This window comes from Macrobrachium nipponense, chromosome 23 (assembly GCF_015104395.2).
Source record: "Macrobrachium nipponense isolate FS-2020 chromosome 23, ASM1510439v2, whole genome shotgun sequence".
Taxonomy (NCBI): Eukaryota; Metazoa; Arthropoda; class Malacostraca; order Decapoda; family Palaemonidae; genus Macrobrachium; species Macrobrachium nipponense.
Window position 1 is genome coordinate 5,537,190 of NC_061090.1, and position 19,378 is coordinate 5,556,567.

At 44.7% G+C, this 19,378-nt stretch overlaps 1 protein-coding gene across 6 annotated transcripts in view; it reads right to left on the reverse strand.

Annotated features, from left to right (window-relative positions):
- Positions 1-19,378, reverse strand: part of LOC135198406 (exocyst complex component 3-like) — a 322,829-nt gene that overhangs the window by 29,044 nt on the left and 274,407 nt on the right. For 5 of the 6 annotated variants that reach the window (XM_064225949.1, XM_064225970.1, XM_064225944.1 and 2 more), the window contains exons 12-13: positions 15,493-15,654; positions 7,596-7,765 (exon numbers count right to left, since the gene is read on the reverse strand). In XM_064225949.1, the coding sequence (XP_064082019.1) occupies positions 7,596-7,765; positions 15,493-15,654 (332 nt within the window). The remainder of the gene's footprint in view (positions 1-7,595; positions 7,766-15,492; positions 15,655-19,378) is intronic. The other variant, XM_064225981.1, reaches the window with a different exon arrangement.

Below are 19,378 nucleotides of genomic sequence, written 5' to 3' on the forward strand. Positions count from 1 at the left end.
TGAGCAAAATGGGTATGACCATAAAAATGAAAGAAAATTGTGTTATAATAGAATTATTATGGGAAATGGAGGTAAAGTTAAGAGAAGACAAACAGGGTCATTTAGGATTACTAATAAGGAGGAGGAAGGTAGAAGAAGAATTATTACTGAAGGGTTGGAAGGGAAAGAGTTTGAGGGAAATTAAAGGCACAATGATGAAATTACAGCTACAGTTTGGTCATGGAAGTGGAGATAAAATATGGAAGCAAACAGAGAAAGCACAATGGAGTGACTGTTTGATAAAGAAAGAAAAGGGGGATATAAAAAAGTTGCTAACGGACTTGATTGGAAATTGTGAAATATGTAAAAAGATACAAAAAAAAACCAGCTAAACAAGTTGTAAGATTTTCTAGGGTAAAACTTTCAATGACGTTGTGGCAATGGATGTGGGAAAGATAGAAGAGAGAAAGTTCTTGGTAACGGTAGATATGGCAACGAGGTATTGTCAGGCATTTTGGATAAAAGATAAGAAACCAGAAACTATAATAAAGACACTTTTTGATGGTTGGTTGGTTTGCTATATTTGGGGCACCTTCCAAAATATTGTCAGACAATGGGGAGAATTTCAAAACAAAAAAGTAAGGAAGATGGCAGAAAGATGGAAAATTAAAGTATTAGCCACAGCATCGGAATCTCCATAGAACAACAGATGTGAAAAGACCACAGGCATAATCAAATAAAGTTTAAGAAAGATGATGGAAGATGAGGAAGCAGATTGGTCCATAGCAATAAGATATGGTAATGAGTGCTAGGAACTGCTTAATAAATAATGGAGGTTTCTCTCCTAACCAATTAGTATTTGGAAAAAACCCTTCCTTGCCTAATCTAATGGGAGAAGAGAGTTCAAGTCCATCAAGCAGAGAGAAAAGTATGGAAGAGAGTATGGTGAGGGACACCTGAATGCAATGCATAAGGCCAGGGAACTGTTTATCAAAAATGAGTCATGAAATATTATAATAATTCCCTTAAATAGAAATGTCAATGAGTCATGAAATATATTAAGAACTGCCTTAAATAAAAATGTCAGAGAACATAAATTTTAAGAAGCAGTAGTGGGAGATAAGGTATTCTATAAGAGAGAAAATGAAAATGAATGGAGAGGACCTGCTCAGGTAGTGGGAGTATCAGGGAAAAGTAGTAGTTAAATAGGGATTCTTTAAGAAAAGTAGCTAGGATTCAAAGACTATCAACAGAGACAGAAAAGATATCTAAAATAGATAAATCACATGTGAAAGGTAGAACTTATGGTCCAAATGAAGGGAACATAGATAGGCAGGAAGGAAAGGAGATAATAGTGGACAGGAGAAGGAATGCAGACACAGAAGAGGCTCTATAAAGAGATGTGGTAGAGGAAACAATGGAAGATTATGAGGAAAGTGAATTATCAGAAGACATACCCAAATTCAAAAAGGGAAGTAGAGTTAGAAGTGTAAACAATGATACAGGGGAAGTGGAAGAATGGACCATATTAAGTTTTGCAGGAAAAAGATCAAACAAATCTTGGGCTGATTCGTACAATGTACAAGACTCACACTCAGGTGACAAGGGATGGGCTAACTTAAGGGACAATAGTCATGTACAAAAAACTGAAGATGAAGAAGAGGTGTTGCTAGGATTTGAAAAAATAGAAGTGTAACTAAAGCTAAAGAAAAAGAACTATAGACTTGGAGAGAAAACAAGGTCTATGAGGTAAATGATGTTGGACAAAAAAGCTATACCTACAAGATGGATAATAACTCAAAAGGTAAAAGAGGGGGGGAAGGATATATAAAGCAAGATCGGTAGGTAGAAGTTTTGAAGAAGAGATGGGCTGAACGAGAAAAAGATACTCCTACGTGCAATGCTGAAATTTAAAAATTTTGTTTGACAATAATAAAATTGAAAGATTGGAATTGTTATACATTGGATGTCAAAACTAAGTATATATTTTCAAGGAGACAAAATACAAAGAGAAGTATATTTAAAGCCACCTGAGTAAGGTGGTTGGAGTGGATTATGGAAGTTGAAGGAAACTGTTTATGGGCCCAAGGATGCAGCAAAAGCATGGTATTGTAAGGTGGTAAGAGTAGTGAAGGAGCTTAAAATGCCAGAGAAGTAGACTGGAACCTAACATATTCTTTTGTAAAAACGACAATAAATTGAATGGTATTTAGTGTACACACGTAGATGATTTTTGCTACGGAGGAACTGAAGGATTTTTAAAAGAAACCATTGGGAAATCGGAAGGGATATTGCAAGTATTTGTACAAGAAAGTAAAAGATTTAAGTATATAGGGGTAATAGTAGAGCAGAAGGAGAATAGAATTTGTATTAATCAGTTGCAGTACATAAATTCAAAAATTCTATAAGAGAACCAGAAGCTAGTAGATTTACAGGTAATATAGTGTTAGGATAGGAGGAGTTAACAGAGTGTATAGATCAGTGGTAGGACAGTTAAATTTGGTATCACTACATACCATGCCAGAAATATCATACAATGTTAGTGAATTAAGTAAAGCCTTTAAAGAAGGAATGACTCAAGATATGAAGAAGCTTATTAAAATTGTGAGAAAAACTAAGAACATAATGGGAAAAGTTACAATAAGTGAGATGGAAGAAGAAAACATTTATTGGGAAACCAATGCAGATGCTTCATTTGGGAATATAGAAGATGGCCATACTCAATTGGGTTATGTTATATCCTTGGCAAAGAAGTCCCATATGGTGGAAATCCAGAAAATCCTGAAGAGTAGCAAAATCCACCTTTGAAACAGAAGCTCTGAGTGTGGGGGAGGCTATAGAGGGACTGAAGGACTGATATATTTCAAACATTTGTGGGAAGTAGGAGGGAGAAAATTAGAAGCTTTGGTTAATACTAATAGTGAAACACTAATGACTGCAATAAAACAGAGTACTGGTGTAAGCAGTAAGAGATTGAAAATAGATATTACAGCAATAAGAAACAATAGAATCTCGGGAAATAAAGGAGGTGATGTGGATAAAAGGAAAGGATCAAATAGCTGATGTATTAACTAAAGCAGGAGTTTCAGGGGAAAATATTAGAAATTATGTACAGGGTAAAGAGTTGGAGAATAAAGGAAATTAGAGGAATTAGGTTAAGATGAGGTTGGAGGGGAGGGAGAAAGAGATAAGTGTGATTATATATATCAGTTTAGTAAGTTATTTAATCTTTATTTTTATTTTCTGTATTGGCGAAATGTGGTCGATGTTCAATGTATGGGAAATGTGTTTGATTTTAAAAATGTCTTGATGTATGAATTAAGTTGTGTTGCGATATCATAGGACGAGACGTCATAGAAGACAAGATGGCGGTGGCGTGTGGTGGAAAGGTAAACAATAAGAAAGTGTGCAGTAGAGGACACACAGATCTTGTGTTTGGTATAGTGGTAGAGAGCTCTCTGTCTTGTAGGAGTTTTGTGGGTTGTAAGTCATCTTGTGATGTTGTTCAAAGTCTTAAGCTGGAGTATACTGGGACCGAAGAACATGAACAGGTGGGTAGTTTGCACATTTGTGCCACAAAGTTAAAATTAGGCTAGGAAAATATTCAACCAAACCCATATAAAAATGCTTAATACTGCCTCTTTTGTCAGTTAAAACTAAAGAAAAAGCCACTAAAAATGTTTATACTTGTTTTTTTTTTAATAGTTTTATTACAAAAAGTGCCTTTTATGATGAAATTGATTATAAAAAACAGGAATTTGTGAATATTTCTCATAGAAAAATATACTATGAATAGGCAAATTCTCCAAAAATAATGGGGGTATATGTTCCAGAGAAATCCGCGGATAGTACGTGAGTCCGCGAATCTGGAGTGCACAAGTACCGGGGTTCACTGTACGTACTATTACAAAAAATTTGCTGATTTATAGTGGTCTGAGTAGAGGAGATATTGTCTCTCCTGCACCAGGTTCAAAAGATCTTCCACTTGAGCTGACATACTTCTACATTTGGCAATAGCTTCTGAAGCTGCTTTTGAAAAACCTTTCTTTCTAAGCAATCTCGTGACAGTTTGAAGCCTGTCAAGGCCAGAGCAGACAGGTCTTAGTGGAAAGGTCTAAAGTGTGGCTGTCTGAGTAACTGAGGTCTCTGTGGAAGTAGCCTCAGAAAATCTACTAACAGGTTGATGAGATCTGGAGACATCGACAGCCAAAACAGGGGCATATTAATATCACTGAGGCTTTTTGGTGACAAAAATTTGTTGATTACTTATCTGACCATGTTGTACACATCTATGTTTGACCAGTCTTGCAACACTACATCCAATGCCTACGCTAGAGGATTTGGAACTGGCGAACAGAACTGAGGAAGCTGATGATTTCTTGAGGTGATCTGAGTGCAGTTCTGGTCAGACCAAAGGGGATCTCTCCCTGCTTCATACACAGAGAAAGAGTGAGTTCCCCTTTGCTCCCTGATGTAGACGGACCAGTTGTGTTGTCTGAATGAACTGCTACTGCCTTGTCATGCACTTCCAAAGAGAAGAATTGATGGCCTAAATGTACCGCCTTTAATTCCTTTATGTTTACGTGAAACAATTTCTCTTCTTGGGACCAAGTCCCTGATATCTCCTTGCTCCCCAGAAGAGCACCCCAACCCAGAGTTCCACCAAAGAAGATCCTCCTTTATCTCTGGTGTGACAGGAAATGTGAATGAGTCCGGGACGATCTTTCTGTTCCAACTGACTCTTAAAAGATACTGCATGGGCCTCAGATTGAGCCTGCCTAGGGAGACGAACTGTTCTATCAACGACAGAGTGACTAAAAGACTCAACCAACTGTTGGCTGAACATCTGTTGAGGGACAGAATCTTGTTTACCTTTTCAGGCATGACCCTATCCTTTTCAGGGATGGAAAAGTCCGAAAATCCTGAGTCTATTGTCATTCCTAAATAATGAATCCTCTGAGAGAGAGTCAGTTGGGATTTCTGTGCATTGATAAGAATCCCCAAACCTTGCCCTAAAAGAAGTTTTCTTGAGGTCCTCCGTACAGTGTATTTCCGACTGAGCCCAAAGTAGCCAATCATTGAGATAGAAGGAAATCTTTGATTCCCATTTAATGAAACCCCTTTGCTAGGGGAGCCAGAACCCTGGTGAACACTTGAGGAACCGTCGAGAGGCCGAAGCACAGGGTGCGAAACCAAAATACCCTGCTTTCCAAGACAAACCTGAGGAATTCCTTGAATCTGGATGGCTGGACATGAAGTAGGTGTCAGCATATCCATGGACATCCTCCATTCTCCCTGGCGAATAGATAACAGGACTGTCTGGTTTGTCTCCACCTCGAATTTTGTTCTCTGAACGAAGACACTGAGGGCGCTAACATCCTAGACCGGCCTCCAGCCCCCTGATGTCTTGGGGACCACAAACAGGTGATTGTAAAAGCCTGGAGAATAAATGTCCTTTACTATAACTACGGCCTCTTTTATCAATGAGAGCCGAAACCTTGTCTACAAGGGCCAAAAACTTTTTTGATCCTGAGGAATAAGTTGTCAATAAGAAAAGCGTGTTGACTATGGGAGACTTCTTTCAGGACATTTACTATCCACAGCTCTACGCCCTTCTCCTTCCAACGCTCCAAAAATAATTGGAGTCTGGCTCCACTTGACTATGGAGGGTGATCTCACTTGCAAGAGGACAAACTTGATGAGGACTTCTTAATAGTGTGTGCCGTGAAACAGCTGCTTCCTGTGGTTCTAAGATATACCCTTTGCTTGCTTTGCTGAGCAGGAAGAAGCTGTCTAGAATAAATGGCAGGAGTCTTCCTTGGGTGTCAGGACAACTTTGACAACAAATGTTGTGTACTTTTCTTTTGCAGATCTGAAGCAATACTCACTACTGTAGCTAGGGGAAAAAGACGACATCTCTCTGAGAGAGAATAAAGAGGAGCCAGTCTCTGTGAAGTATTAACTCCCTTAGTCAAAAACGAGCACCAAAGTTCTCCCAATAAGGCGCAAAGGGAGGCCAGCTCAAGAGAACCATCCTTGATTCCCTTGTCAATACAAGAGAGAACTCCTAGCCAGTCAGAGGAGTAATCATTGGGTAACACGGGGCAGTCTTTAAACTTGCGTGCCAAGTCGCTGACAGCCCAGTCTAAAAAGCTCAGTACTTCAAAAATTTTGAAGAGATTCTTCAAAGGTAAGCTAGTTCCGAAGCCAAAAAATGACCTTTGCTGAAGTAAAGGCTGACCTCTGAGCAGAACCTACCAATCCTGAGAAATCCCCTTGGGAAAAGGAAGAAACTCCCAGGGAAGGGGCTTCTCCTGTAACATATGAAAGGTATTGTCTCCTGGATAATCTGTAAGGTGGGAAGCTAAAGGTGGTCCTGCTTTGCTCCCTCTTCTCTTCAAGCCATCTATCTACTTCACTGAGAGCCTTCTTTGCTGATAGCAAAAGTACTATCTTCAGTAACCTGGAGGAAGTAGAGGGTTGCATGCCCAAGTAAAAAGTTAATGCAGGCAAAGACAGGGCTGCTGGCAAGAAGAAGAATGAAAAAGTGGCCAGCAGACATCTCAATAAAAAGCATAAGCAGACGAAGGAATCTCCTGATCCCCTAAAGCTTCTTCATTAAAGGAGACTGGACATAAAGTTAAATCCCCAGGTGCCTGAGGAACCGAAAGAGCCTTGTTGAGTAAGCACAAAATGTTGTCTAGTTTACTCTGAATGGGATCAATGCCAGGATTCCCAGCAGCATACTCCTGAACAAGAGAAGAGGCTCCTACTGAAGCAGGAGGGTACAACCCCATTACATCAACTGATACCAATGAAGCACAAGCATGAACCACGGGAGCAAAAGAAATATCTGGGTACCTGGGCATCATTGGACATCTGACTCCCTCTAGACAATCAGGCACTACTGGGAGCTCAGGAGCTGCTGGAAGGTTGTGCACTAACAACAGCACAGACACTTCAGAGTATTCTAAGGAACGAGGGTGCTCTGAAGGAAGAGCAAGGAGCTCGGGCGTTTGACGAGGCTGTGATGAAGTAACAGTCTTAGAAAAGCCACAAGGTCTCTAAAGAGAACCTATCACTATCTAAATAATGCCAAATCAGCTAACAAATGAACATACTTCACTAACTGCGATGAAAAGCAACCAGAAAAAATAAGAATTTCACAACAATGCTGCAGCTAACAACTGATAAACATATAGCCATCAGCTAGCAGAAACAAACTCAGCTCTTTGCAAAGTTGTTCCTCTCTTTCCCCAAAAGTGGGTGGGGTCACTGTTATCTACCCAAAACAAAAAACTAGTGCAACCCGCAAATTTAGCTGCCAGGCGAGTGAAACATAGTTGTAATTATTGGGTAAGGTGCTTAAATAAAATAACAAATTCACTTATACAGTATTAATGGTGAAAGTTTGAGACAAAAGTCATTCATCCTATAACATTTTACTTTTCTTCTGTCACCTTTTAGTTTCCAACCTGACTGTCCAAATTTTTTCATTTGGCTTACTTCAGTTTTCATCTCTTTTTGGGACAGGTACGTCAGGTTAGCACTATGAGAGACTAGAAATTATGATTCAGTGGTAACACTGTATTGAATTATACATAATGAAAACTTACTTCTGGTGAAGGTGGGAATAATCGGTGAAGTAGTCAGAGAGTGTGAGGCAAATTGTGTCCATGGGTTCTGTATTATTCAGCCAACGAGGAGTCAGCAGTGCTGTAAACTGTTCTTGCAAGTCAACCAAGGCTTCTTCCAATAAATAGTCGCACATCAAATCTCGTAACCTCTGAAAAAGATTATACATAAAAAAGCTGTAGAATATTCTTTAACGACAACAATGAATGTTCTGCAACTCTTAAGAGAATGTGTTTATTACAAAAAAAGTGTTTTTGTAAAAATATTGTGAAACTGCAAATTAATTACAACTTACCTCAAATATCCATATATTAAAATATTTTTTTTCTAAAATCACAGTTTGTCAAAAATTGTATTTTTCCTAACTATACAAACCTGAGGTCCTTTAACAATTGGAATGTAACTTAGCGGCAGCTGGAACAGGTCGTAAGCTTCAAACAAGGAGGTTCAGTAGTTAATTGCTTGTCCGACAGTCGGCGGTCTGCACGACTGAGAGGTGAAGAATCACTTTGCTTTAGGCCCTGGAAAAACAGAGTGAGGGGTGGCATGAGGTGGGACTATGTGTAAAGGACCTCAGGTTTGTATAGTTAGGAAAAATAAAATTTTCGACAAATTGTGATTTGTTCCAATACGTAATACAAACCATCGGTCCTTTAACAATAGGAAGACTCACTTATTGGTGGGTGGAATCTGAGTCTTATGAACAGACTGGTGTTCGTCCGACCTTGGTTCCCTCCCTGGTCGTAAGAGCGGAGGGAGGGATCCTAGCCTCTGCCCAGCTGATCGGGGTGTGCACCACAGGATCAGTGGTCAGACCTCTGGACCAAATTTATAAGAGGGAGGCAAGCGTACCTCTTATAAATAGCAAGCAATAACTAGTTCCTACTTCAAGAGCCAATATGAAGTCATGGGTTTGTATCTTGTTGGCCTCCACTCTCCCCCTTGTTAGGGGAGTGGTGGATAACCGCTCCTATACCTACTGAAAGGGATAGGCTGGAGCTCGGTCGTGTAGCTTACCTGCATCTGCCTCCTGTTCAGCGTAGTGACGACCGCGGCCCTCTGCCAACAGGTACAGGGGGAGTAAAGAGGAGGAAAAGAAGCCAGTCACACTCTCTTTCACTCCTACATTCATGCAGTCACACAAGGATGCGATGCTGTTCTGTCCGCTCAGGTGCTGGGTACGCTACACAACTTGTTGAGCAGCCACCACGGGTCCCAAGGAAAAGGTGTCCAAGGACCTGTGGGCATTATCCCGAAGGTAGAAGGAGGTAAAGGCGGTCTGGTTGGCCCAAACCCCTGCATTCAGAACCTGTGCCATGGAGAAGTTCTTGCAGAACGCAAGGGTTGGCCCAATACCTCTGACTTCGTGGGCTCTCGGACGAAGGGTACGGGTGTCTTCACTACCATCTGCGTCGTACGCCCTCCTGATCACCTCATGCAGCCAGAAAGAAAGTGTGTTCTTGGATACCTCTTTCTTGGTAACCCCGGTGCTAACGAAGAGGCGTCGACACTCAGGCCTGAGGTGCCGAGTTCTCTTCAGATAGCGCCGTAGCGCCCTCACAGGACAAAGGCCTGAGGTGCCAAGTTCTCCTCAGATAGCGCCGTAGCGCCCTCACAGGACAAAGCAGCATCTCATCTGCATCGTTATCAGTGAAGTCCTTCAGGGAGGGGATCGTGAATGACTCAAACCGGTCGTCAGGGACTGAAGGATTCCGAGTCTTCACCACGAAGTCTGGGACGAAATCGAGCATCACAGATCCCCATCCCCTTAAATGTTTAACATTGAAGGAAAGACCATGAAGTTTCCCTACTCTCTTTGTCGATGCCAGGGCCAGCAGGAAGAGGGTCTTGAGGGTCAGATCCCTGTCTGACGACTCTCGGAGTGGCTCGAAGGGACTTCGAGTCAAACTCCTAAGGACGAGAGTCACATACCACCCCGGGGGCCTGAGTTCCCTGGGTGGGCAAGACCTCTTGAAGCTCTTCATAAAGAGGGAGATCTCGAAGGAAGAGGAGACATCCACTCCCCGCAGCTTAAGGACTAGGGCCAAGGCGGCTCTGTAGCCTTTAACTGCGGAGACGGAGAGGAGCTTCTCTCGGCGAAGGAAAACGAGGATATCCGCTACCAGCTGAAGAGTGGCTCTGAGAGGAGAGAGACCCCGTCCATGACACCAACCACAGAAGACGGACCACTTTCCCTGGTATACAGCTACAGAGGACTGTCTGAGGTACCCAGCCATCTCTGTTGCTGCTCGGCGAGAAAAGCCATTCGCTCGCAAGAGATGGTGGATAACAGCCAGCCGTGAAGACACAGGGACCGAACCGACTGGTGGTACCATTCCACGTGTGGCTGGCACAGGAGGTTGTGCCAAGGGGGAATCTCTCTTAGTGCTTTGGCGAGCAGAGCCAGCAGGTCTGGATACCAAACAGCCTGAGGTCATTTGGGCACCATCAGAATCATCCGAAGATTTGCGGTGACCAGCACCCTGCTGATCACCTTGCGAATCAGACAGAACAGGGGAAAGGCCTATACGAAGAGGTTGTCCCATGGATGTTGAAGAGCGTCCTCTGCAGCTGCCCATGGGTCCTGCACAACTGAGTAGAAAACCTGGAGTTTTCTGTTGTGCCAAGTGGCGAACAGATCCACGACTGGACTCCCCCACAGGTTGAAGAGCCTTTCCGCCACGTCTGGGTGAAGGTACCACTCGGTTCCTATCACCTGATCCCGACGGCTGAGCTTGTCTGCTACTACATTCCTCTTGCCTGGAATGTAGCGGGCTGACAGCTATACCAAGTGTGCCACGGCCTACTCGTGCACCTGCAATGTCAACTGATGCAACGGGAGGGAAACTAGGCCCCCCTGTTTGTATACGTACGCCACTACTGTGGTGTTGTCGCTCATCAACACCACTGAGTGTCCCATCAGACGGTCCTGGAACTCTTGGAGAGCAAGAAACGCTGCCTTGAGCTTCAGGACGTTGATGTGAAGGTGCTTGTCGTGATGATCCCACACACCCGCAGCCAGCAACTCCTCCAGGTGTGTGCACCATCCCTCGGTCGACACATCTGAAAACAGCAACATCTCCGGGGGGGAGGGGGTGTGTGTGGAGAGGCACTCCTCTTATGAGGTTCCCGTCGTCCAGCCACCAGGCTAGGTCCTGCCTCACCTCTTCCGTGAGAGATCACAAGGGAAGACGCCCGTGACGGACTAACTTCTCGAGAGACGACAGGTGACTGATCACGACCTGCTCCTATAGGGACAGGAACCGTCTGGCCGCCTCCCTGAACCTGCTGATCCCCGAGTCTGCGGGGAAGACTCGCCCTGCTACCGTATTGATCAGCATGCCCAGGTACTTCATCCTCTGCTTGGGCTCGAGATCCGACTTCTTGAAATTCACTACGATCCCAAGGTCGCGGCAGAATTCGAGGAGTCGACCCGTCCTGTAGCAACTGTGAGTGGGAGCGCGCCAGGACCAACTAATTGTCGGAGATACCTCAGAAGACGTATCCCTACCGAATGGGCTCAAGCTGACACCAGAGTGAACACTCGCGTGAACACCTGTGGGGCGGTTGAGAGACCGAAACAAAGTGCCCTGAACTGGTACACCATCCCGTCGAGGATGAAGTGGAGGTACTTCCTGGAGGACTGATGGATGGGTATCTGGAAATATGCGTCCTTCAGGTCCATAGAAAGCATGAAGTCGTTCTCCCTGATGGACTCGAGCACTGAACGTGTAGTTTCCATCGTGAACTGAGTCTGGCAAACGAATCGGTTCAAGGGAGAGAGATCTATCACCGGGCGCCAGCCCCCCGAGGACTTCTCCACCAGGAAAAGTCGACTGTAGAAGCCTGGTGACTGATCCCATGCGATCTCCACAGCTCGCTTGCTCAGCATGGCTTCCACTTCCTGCCGAAACACCACGTCCCTTGCAGAACCAGGAACGCACGTTTGTAGATGGACCGGGTTGGAGGTGAGGGGTGGCCAAGACTCGAAGGGTAGTAGATATCCCTCCCGAAGGACATTCACTATCCAGGTCTCTGCTCTGTAGCGCTGCCAAGTTGGCCAATGGCTCGCCAGGCAACCCCCTACTTCCGGCAGCAGGTGAGGGGGAACGCCGTCCCTAGCGTTTCCCTCCTCTCTTCGACTTCTTCTTCCCGGCTCCTCCTCGAGAGGTGGAGGGCTGGTTACGATCGCTTCTTACAGTAGAAGTGTAAGGTAGAGTCTTTCCTCTCGGCTTTGACAAGGCAATCGTCTTAGCAGCAGAGGAAGCACTAGCTAAGCTCTTGGGCTTAGCTGCAGTAGCTCAAGGCTGCCCAGCCTGGTGGACTAGACGGTCACTGTCGTCACTGCACCGTTGTTCCATCTCTCTGGGGAAGAGAGAGGAGGGAACTCCGCACCAGTCCGTTCCAAAGACCCAAGGCCGCCTCGCGCCCTGCCGACCTGTTTACTACAGTGAGGACAACGTCCCTACGCCTCGGAACCAGGTTGGCCCACAGGTTGGCTGTCTGGTGGGCCAGGTAGGAGATAGCCCTACAGACTGGCACGGTCTCACAAAAGCCGGGTCCCCCTCAGGAGTGATGTTTCCCGAACAGGCTGCGACCTTAGACACTGTGAGGGACCACAGGTCTATCCAGGAGACTGCTTGGAATGCTGCCATGGCAGTCGATTCCAAAGCAAGTGCCTCTTGCTGCGAGAACCAGAGGTTCTCTGACAGTAGGTGCTGAAGAGACACCCCCAGAGTTAGCCTAGCCAGCTCTGGGTTAACCTGTTTGGGCTGCAGAGGGTCCTCCATTGGCATGTAGAATCACCTCTGTTGTAGTAGAGGTGGGGGAAGGAGCTTGAAAGACCTGCTGGACCGAAGCGAACCCTCCTGTCCGGAGACGAGAGTGTCCACTTGGCTCAGCACACTGTCGGGCAAGGCTGATCGCGGCAGACCCACCATCGTCCTGGGTTCCTTCTTAGGTCCCCAGAATGACTCCAGCCTAGATGTAGGCTCGGAAGGTGGGAGCGGCGATCCTTCCCCAAGGTCATTGTGCTGACGGATCAGCGCAATAACCTCAGGCCTGGCCCCGGAGCGGCTAGACCGAGAACAGCAGCGACAGTCCTGAGCGTCAGAAGAGCTGCTACTGGTCCCCCTATCCGCCTGGTCCCGGTGGAAGCGGCGGTCAGGGGACCGGCAGAGTCGGCTGTCGCGGTGGGAGTGAGGCCTTTCCTCACGGCACGTAACACCGCTTGAACCAGCCGAGGCTGGTCCAGGCGACCGAGGGGACCTCTTCCTTGCCTTAACCTGCGGCCGGTCTGGGACCGTCGCATCAACCCTGGGTACCGGCAGCTCGCCACGAGAGCGATCGCTGGCCTAGCAGGAGTTACCTGGGTGACTCCCGCCAGTCTTCCGCTCTGTGCCTGGATCCTGGCGCCGAGCAAACTGAGCTGCCTGGGTTTTGGCTGCACGGTCACCCACGGGCAACCGTACACTCGGTACCTCTCGCGAACGAGAGGCCGGGACGGTACTTGGCGTCGAGGCAGAACCTCTGGCGCCAGGCGAGGAGGTACCGGTGTTAGCCAGTAACCCTTCGGTGCCCGTCTTCTTCTTTGCAGAAGGAGAGACGGGACCTTAGAGGTCTCAGAGCGAGACTTCTCAGGGGGGGAGGAGGCTACCTTCTTCCTCGGCTGTGGGGCCTTGGAAGTCAAAGGGGAAGAGGCGGCAGCAGACAATGACGAAGAAGACGACGAAGACGACGACGATACCTTCCTCTTCTTACTGTTCTTCTTCGTCAGCTTCCTCAGGACCACCGTCAGGTCCTCCATCCAGGACGGAGCCGGGGCAGTTGCTGAAGCAACAGGGCCTGGCTGCACCTGTCTGGAAGGACCTGGGGTGCGGGCAGCAACACCACAGGCAGGAACTGGTACGGGAGCGACAAGCACAGGAACAGGAGGCGGAGCAGGAACCAGCGGCATCCTAGGCACTGGCGGCAGATCCAACGGGGAGCTCTTGGGACACCGAAAGTCAGGGGCTGGAGCAAGAGCGGCAAAACCAGGCAGCGGTGTCACAACCATCCTCTGCACACCCGGCAGCGGCGCCTGCACAGCAGCTGTCGGGGTTACCATAGATATGTGCTGCGTATACACAAGGTGAGGAGGAGCAGCATACCCTGGCGTGGACACTGTAGTCATTGTCGTAGTCACAGGGCCATGGGTTACCGGCCTGGTTCCCCTCGCGAGATGACACAGGAGCCCCTGAACGCTTGGTATCCCCTGGAGCCCCAGCAAGTACCAGACCTGGCCGAGATCGTCCCCCGCAGCAGGCAAACCTGAGGAAGAAATTGTCGGGTTAGTGGGGGGGGGGGGGGGGGGGGGGGGGGGGGTGTGGGGAGGTGGGGGGGGGGAGTTCCCACCTCAAGTGAACAGAAGACCCAGAATACAATTGCACGTCGGGGTACCTCGCCCCCTCCTCTACACTCGACTGATCGAGGGAAGAGAAGGAGCAAGATACACCCCCTGAAGGGGAAGGAGCCATAGGCAGGAGCTGTGACGGAGGGAGGAAAGAAGACGAGGAGTCCGTGACCAGGGGAGTAACTGGAGAACCCTCCGATGACTCCCTGGCTGGCTTACGCGGTTTCTTCCTCCCTTCGTAACGCTCCCACTGCTCCTCCGACCAAAAAATACAAACATCACACGGCTCGGCGCAAGAGCACTCACGCCCTCGACACCGAGCAGAAAACTAATGAGGATCAACCTCGAAAAGGGATCGAAAGGCCCCACACTTACGGCCCTCCACACCAGGGCACAATCTGTGGCTGACGGGGGGTGGGAGGTCTTTCCGGCTCCCGGGAATCCATTCCATGAGACAATCACAAGAATATGACAAAAATAACCAAGTACTCACGTTATTTCCACACAAGCACACTAGTATAAGAGAAAGTAATAATATCTTCACAATTGAAGAAGCATTCCAAAGCATACAACAGAAGTGGGCAGAGCGGCGAACAACACGTCTATCACCCAGCGCGGCCGAAAGCAAAGTGATTCTTCACCTCTCAGTCGCGTGCACCGCCGACTGTCGGACAAGCAGTTAACTACCGAACTCCCTTGTTCGAAGCTTACGGCCGGTTCCAGCTGCCGCTAAGTTACATTCCTATTGTTAAAGGACCGATGGTTTGTATTACGTATCGGAACAAAGAACAAATTAGTACAGTAAATATAAAATATTCTGTAAATTATGGTTACAAGAATAAATGAAGATATACTGTATAATAGAACACACAACATAAGTCTCCTGGAAAATTGGTAAGGAGAGTGAAGGGGCTAGATACATACTGCTACCTTCACTGGCACTATAAGAAAAGCATAAGAATATTTAATATTGTAATGCTGACATTCTGCAGAATGTCAAGTTTTTTCCCCTACATCAAGCATGACTTAACTGTAGCATATGTTTAGCATGACTTAACTGTAGCATATGTTTAACGACTTAACTGTAGCATATGTTTAACAACATAAAATGTCAAAGAGTCAATTCAAACATTCCTTACCACGATACACATATCAACTGTTCTTCATTCTTTATTGTTCATCTTAACTGATATATGTTCCAAAATATATCAAGTATATCGAAGGCAAACTGCATGTACTGACCACAAACAAATTGCAAATCACTGAATATAATGGAGGTTAAAATTCATAAACATATAAAAAATACTTGAAAGAATAACAGTACAGATGCAAAACTACGGTATAAAGCATATTCTTTATACTGTGCAAATGTAGTACTTGTAATGCTGGTGCATATCTTCATGAAATTTGAAAAACATTCAATGTATAAAATTATTTCAGGGGTCTCACAAGCATATTACCTATGAACTGAACAAAATTCACTTTACCTGATAAACGGTAAGAAGTGCATCAAACTCTGTAGCAATCTTTCCATCATTCTGCTGGGATCCACCTGGCTTCCAAAACTGTGATTTTACAGTGACTACAACATCTACTATTGCCTGACAGCTGTTAGCTAAAGCAATTATGTACGTTGTAAAATACTGAATCTGTAAAGAAGCAAAATGACCAAGCTCAAAAGTCAGCTTTTTAAAAATCATTCATAAGATCTTGAATTTTACTTTATTTTCTTTTTCAGTTCAAGAGGCATTACTCCTGTTATTTCACACGATGTAGTGTTTGTTTTCACATACAGTATATTGTATAATAGTAAATTCAGTACCAATATATTTATTTTTCTAAAGTTGCTTGGTTTCAGTTCTCCAATACACATCTCAAGCTGTGGATTTCAGCAAATTCACAGTAAAATTCCTGAATAGGTTTTATAGGAAAGCTGTGTTTAATACTAAAACATTCAAGAAGTTACTTATTATTAAGCAGTTTAATGAGACTATTGAATCCCACTTCCACAAAAAATAAACCTTCCATGGCTGGCTCAAAGGATTTAAGTATTATGCAGATAATACTGCAGCTGGGAGTCAAAGGGGCACTGCCAGGAAATACTGTCAGCTAGAATTTGCAGCACTTATTTTGTTAGTTAAAACTCAATAAAAACTCACTAAAAATTTTCATACCTGGTTTTTTAAATAGTTTTACTACAAAAAGTGCATTTCCTGATGGAATTTATGGATATTTCTCATAGAAAATTACCGTGAATAGGCAAATTTTCCATGATTAATGGTGGGGGGGGGGGGGGGGGGGGGGGGGGGGGGGGGGGGGGGGGGGGTGGGGGGGAATGTTCTAGAGAGAAATCCGCGAATGCATGAGTCTGAATCTGGAGAACGTGAATATGATGGGTCTACTGTAATGTGAAAAAATTTAAGGACAGAACACTATATCAAGTAAATAAAGTTGACTAATTAGGTAATAGAATTACACCTCAAAGCACTTGTAAATCACAATCATTTGATCTTATTTCTTAAAGGATAACAGGTGCCATGGCAAATTTACATATACAGTGGACCCCCCGTATTCACGTTCTCCAGTTTCACAGATTCACACATTGGCGGATTTCTCTCAGGAACGTTTCCCTGCATTACTCGCAGAAAATTCGCATATTCGCATTATTTTTATATGAGATATATCCACAAATTCCTGGTTTTTCATCAATTTCATCATAAAATGCACTTTTTGTGATAAAACTATTAAAAAACCAAGTACTGTAGAACCTCTACATATGAAAGTCCCTATGTACGAAAAATTCAGGTTAGGAAAGCAAAGACGAAGATTGTTTTGCTTCAGTGTACGAAAATAATTCAGGTTGCAAAAGGGTAAAGTCCGAGATTCGCCCGGGCCGCCGAGAACCATTTTAAAACTGGCGCGCCGCCAACTCAGTAGACTCACCGCCATCCTCCCACTCTCCCATTGGTTCCTGATGCTAGTCACTGCTGTAAAATCCTGCTCTCCTATTGGTCAGCATCTGTCCCATCATGCCTCTACACAAAGGCATTCCTTGACCCTTTTTTGCAGCAGCGTTATTGTAAACACCTGGAATTCATTCATTCACATATATTTCGTTTGTTAACGTAAATTCCTGTTAGTGATTTTGCTTTTGTTGCACTGTAAGTTACTTTATCGTATTGTGTGTGACCTTAATGACTTACGTTATTAGCCATGGGTCCCAAGAATGTTGCTGAAGTTCACGGAAAAAAAGGATATTTTCTATGGAGACGAAGATGGAGATAATAAAGAAGTGTCAATGTTTTCTGCCATTTGTTAATGTGTTCTGTAAAGTTTAGTGTTAATGTTTTTTGCCATTTTCTAATGTGTTTCGTAAAGGTTAGTGTTCATGTTTTCAGACATTTGTCCTCCTCCTCTGTTGCCACTTTTGGACAACACCTCACTCGAAAGGTAAGGTTCCACATTTTACTACATACATACATACATGTATACACAGTATTTCTTGTACCCTGTACACTAATACACTTTATTTATAGGTACAGTAACTGTTAAGTTACTGTACCTATAAATTGTTGTATTTCATTGTATTTCATTGTTGTATTTCATTGTTTATTGGTCAATTTAGCTTTATAATAAAATCTACTGTTGTGTTTTTGTAGGGCTTGGAACGAATTAGGCAATTTACATGTAAAACGCAGTTCTAGATACAAAAAAATCAGGTTATGAAGGTCACTTCGGAACGGATTAATTTTGTAACCTGAGGCACTACTCTATAAAAACTTTTAGAGGGGTTTTCTTGAGTTTTAACTAACAAAATAGGCTGTTTTCAGTGTTTTTATAGGGGTTCCAACTATTTGCGGGTTCTAACTATTCACATGGGGGGGGGGGGGTGGGGGGGGGGGGTTCTGATACGCATCCCCCGTGAATACGAGGGACCACTAAACAGGCAGTCCCCGGCTTACGACAGGTTTGGCTTACAGCGTTCTGAGGTTACAACGCTTTTCAATTATATTCATCAGAAACTAGTTCTAGGTTTATGATGCATGTTCCGTGGTTACGATGCTTATGCCGCCGATCTGACAGAAGAAATATGACACCAAAAATGCAAAATAATCAATATATTAAGGTTTTTTATGAAAAATGCAATAAAAATGCAGTTTACATAGTTTTTAATACACCTGAAGCATTAAAAGTAAGGTTTTCTTAGGAATTTTGACGATTTTCTGGCTTACGATGATTTTCGGCTTACGGAGTGTCTAAAGAACGGAACCCCATCGTAAGCCGAGGACTGCCTGTATTACAGTAAACACCCCATATTTGCAGGGACTAGGGATCACAACCACCCACAAATAGCTAAAATCCATGATACAGGCAGTCCCCAGTTATTGTGGGGGTTCCTTTCCGATGGCTTGATGGCAAGCAAAAATCCCCGATAACTGAAAATCAGCGATTTTCGACGCTTATTACTGATAACCAGTTAATGGCACCTCTGTTAGGTATGTATCAGCACCAATACTCTATTATCAGCCCCAATAACCGGAAATCGGCATTTCAGCGCCATCTTTCATATTTCATTTAGAGAGAGAGAGAGAGAGAGAGAGAGAGAGAGAAGAGATGAGAGAGAGAGAGAGAGAGAGAGAGAGAGAGAGAGAGAGAGAGAGAGAGAGAGAGAGAGAGAGCAAAAATAAATATGCACATTCAAAATATTTAGTACACTAGTGACAGTACGTACACGAAGCATCCGAGCGACAAGCGAATCAACAACTAGGAAAGCTGGTACCCTGCTGTGTGATTGGTTACTTCCAACCCTTCCAGCCAATAGCATGTCATGCTACAAGCCAAACAGCATCAAGGTAAGCAAAGAGAGAGAGAGAGAGAGAGAGAGAGAGAGAGAGAGAGAGAGAGAGAGAGAGAGAGAGAGAGAGAGAGAGAGAGAGAGGTATGTTATATTGGTAAAACAGTTACAAATGTCAGGACAATTGCTTTTTTATACATATGATGATAAAAGATCAATATTCAGTAAACAGTCAACCCCCCGTATTCACAGGGGATAGGGACCACAACCATCTGTGAATAGCTAAAATCTGTGAATACTTGACATCCCCCTCTAACTTTGCTTATAACATGACAATTTGTCGAAAATTGCATTTTTCCTAACTATACAAACCTGAGGTCTTTTTACAATAGGAAGGTAACTAGCGGCAGCTGGGACGGTCGTAAGCTTCGAACAAGGGAGTTCGGTAGTTAACTGATTGTCTGACAGTGCACGCGCAGCGCTACTGGGAGGTGAAGAATCACTTTTGCTTTAGGCCCAGGAAAAAATGCAGAGTGAGGGGTGGCATGAGGTGGGACTATATGTAAAAGGACCTCAGG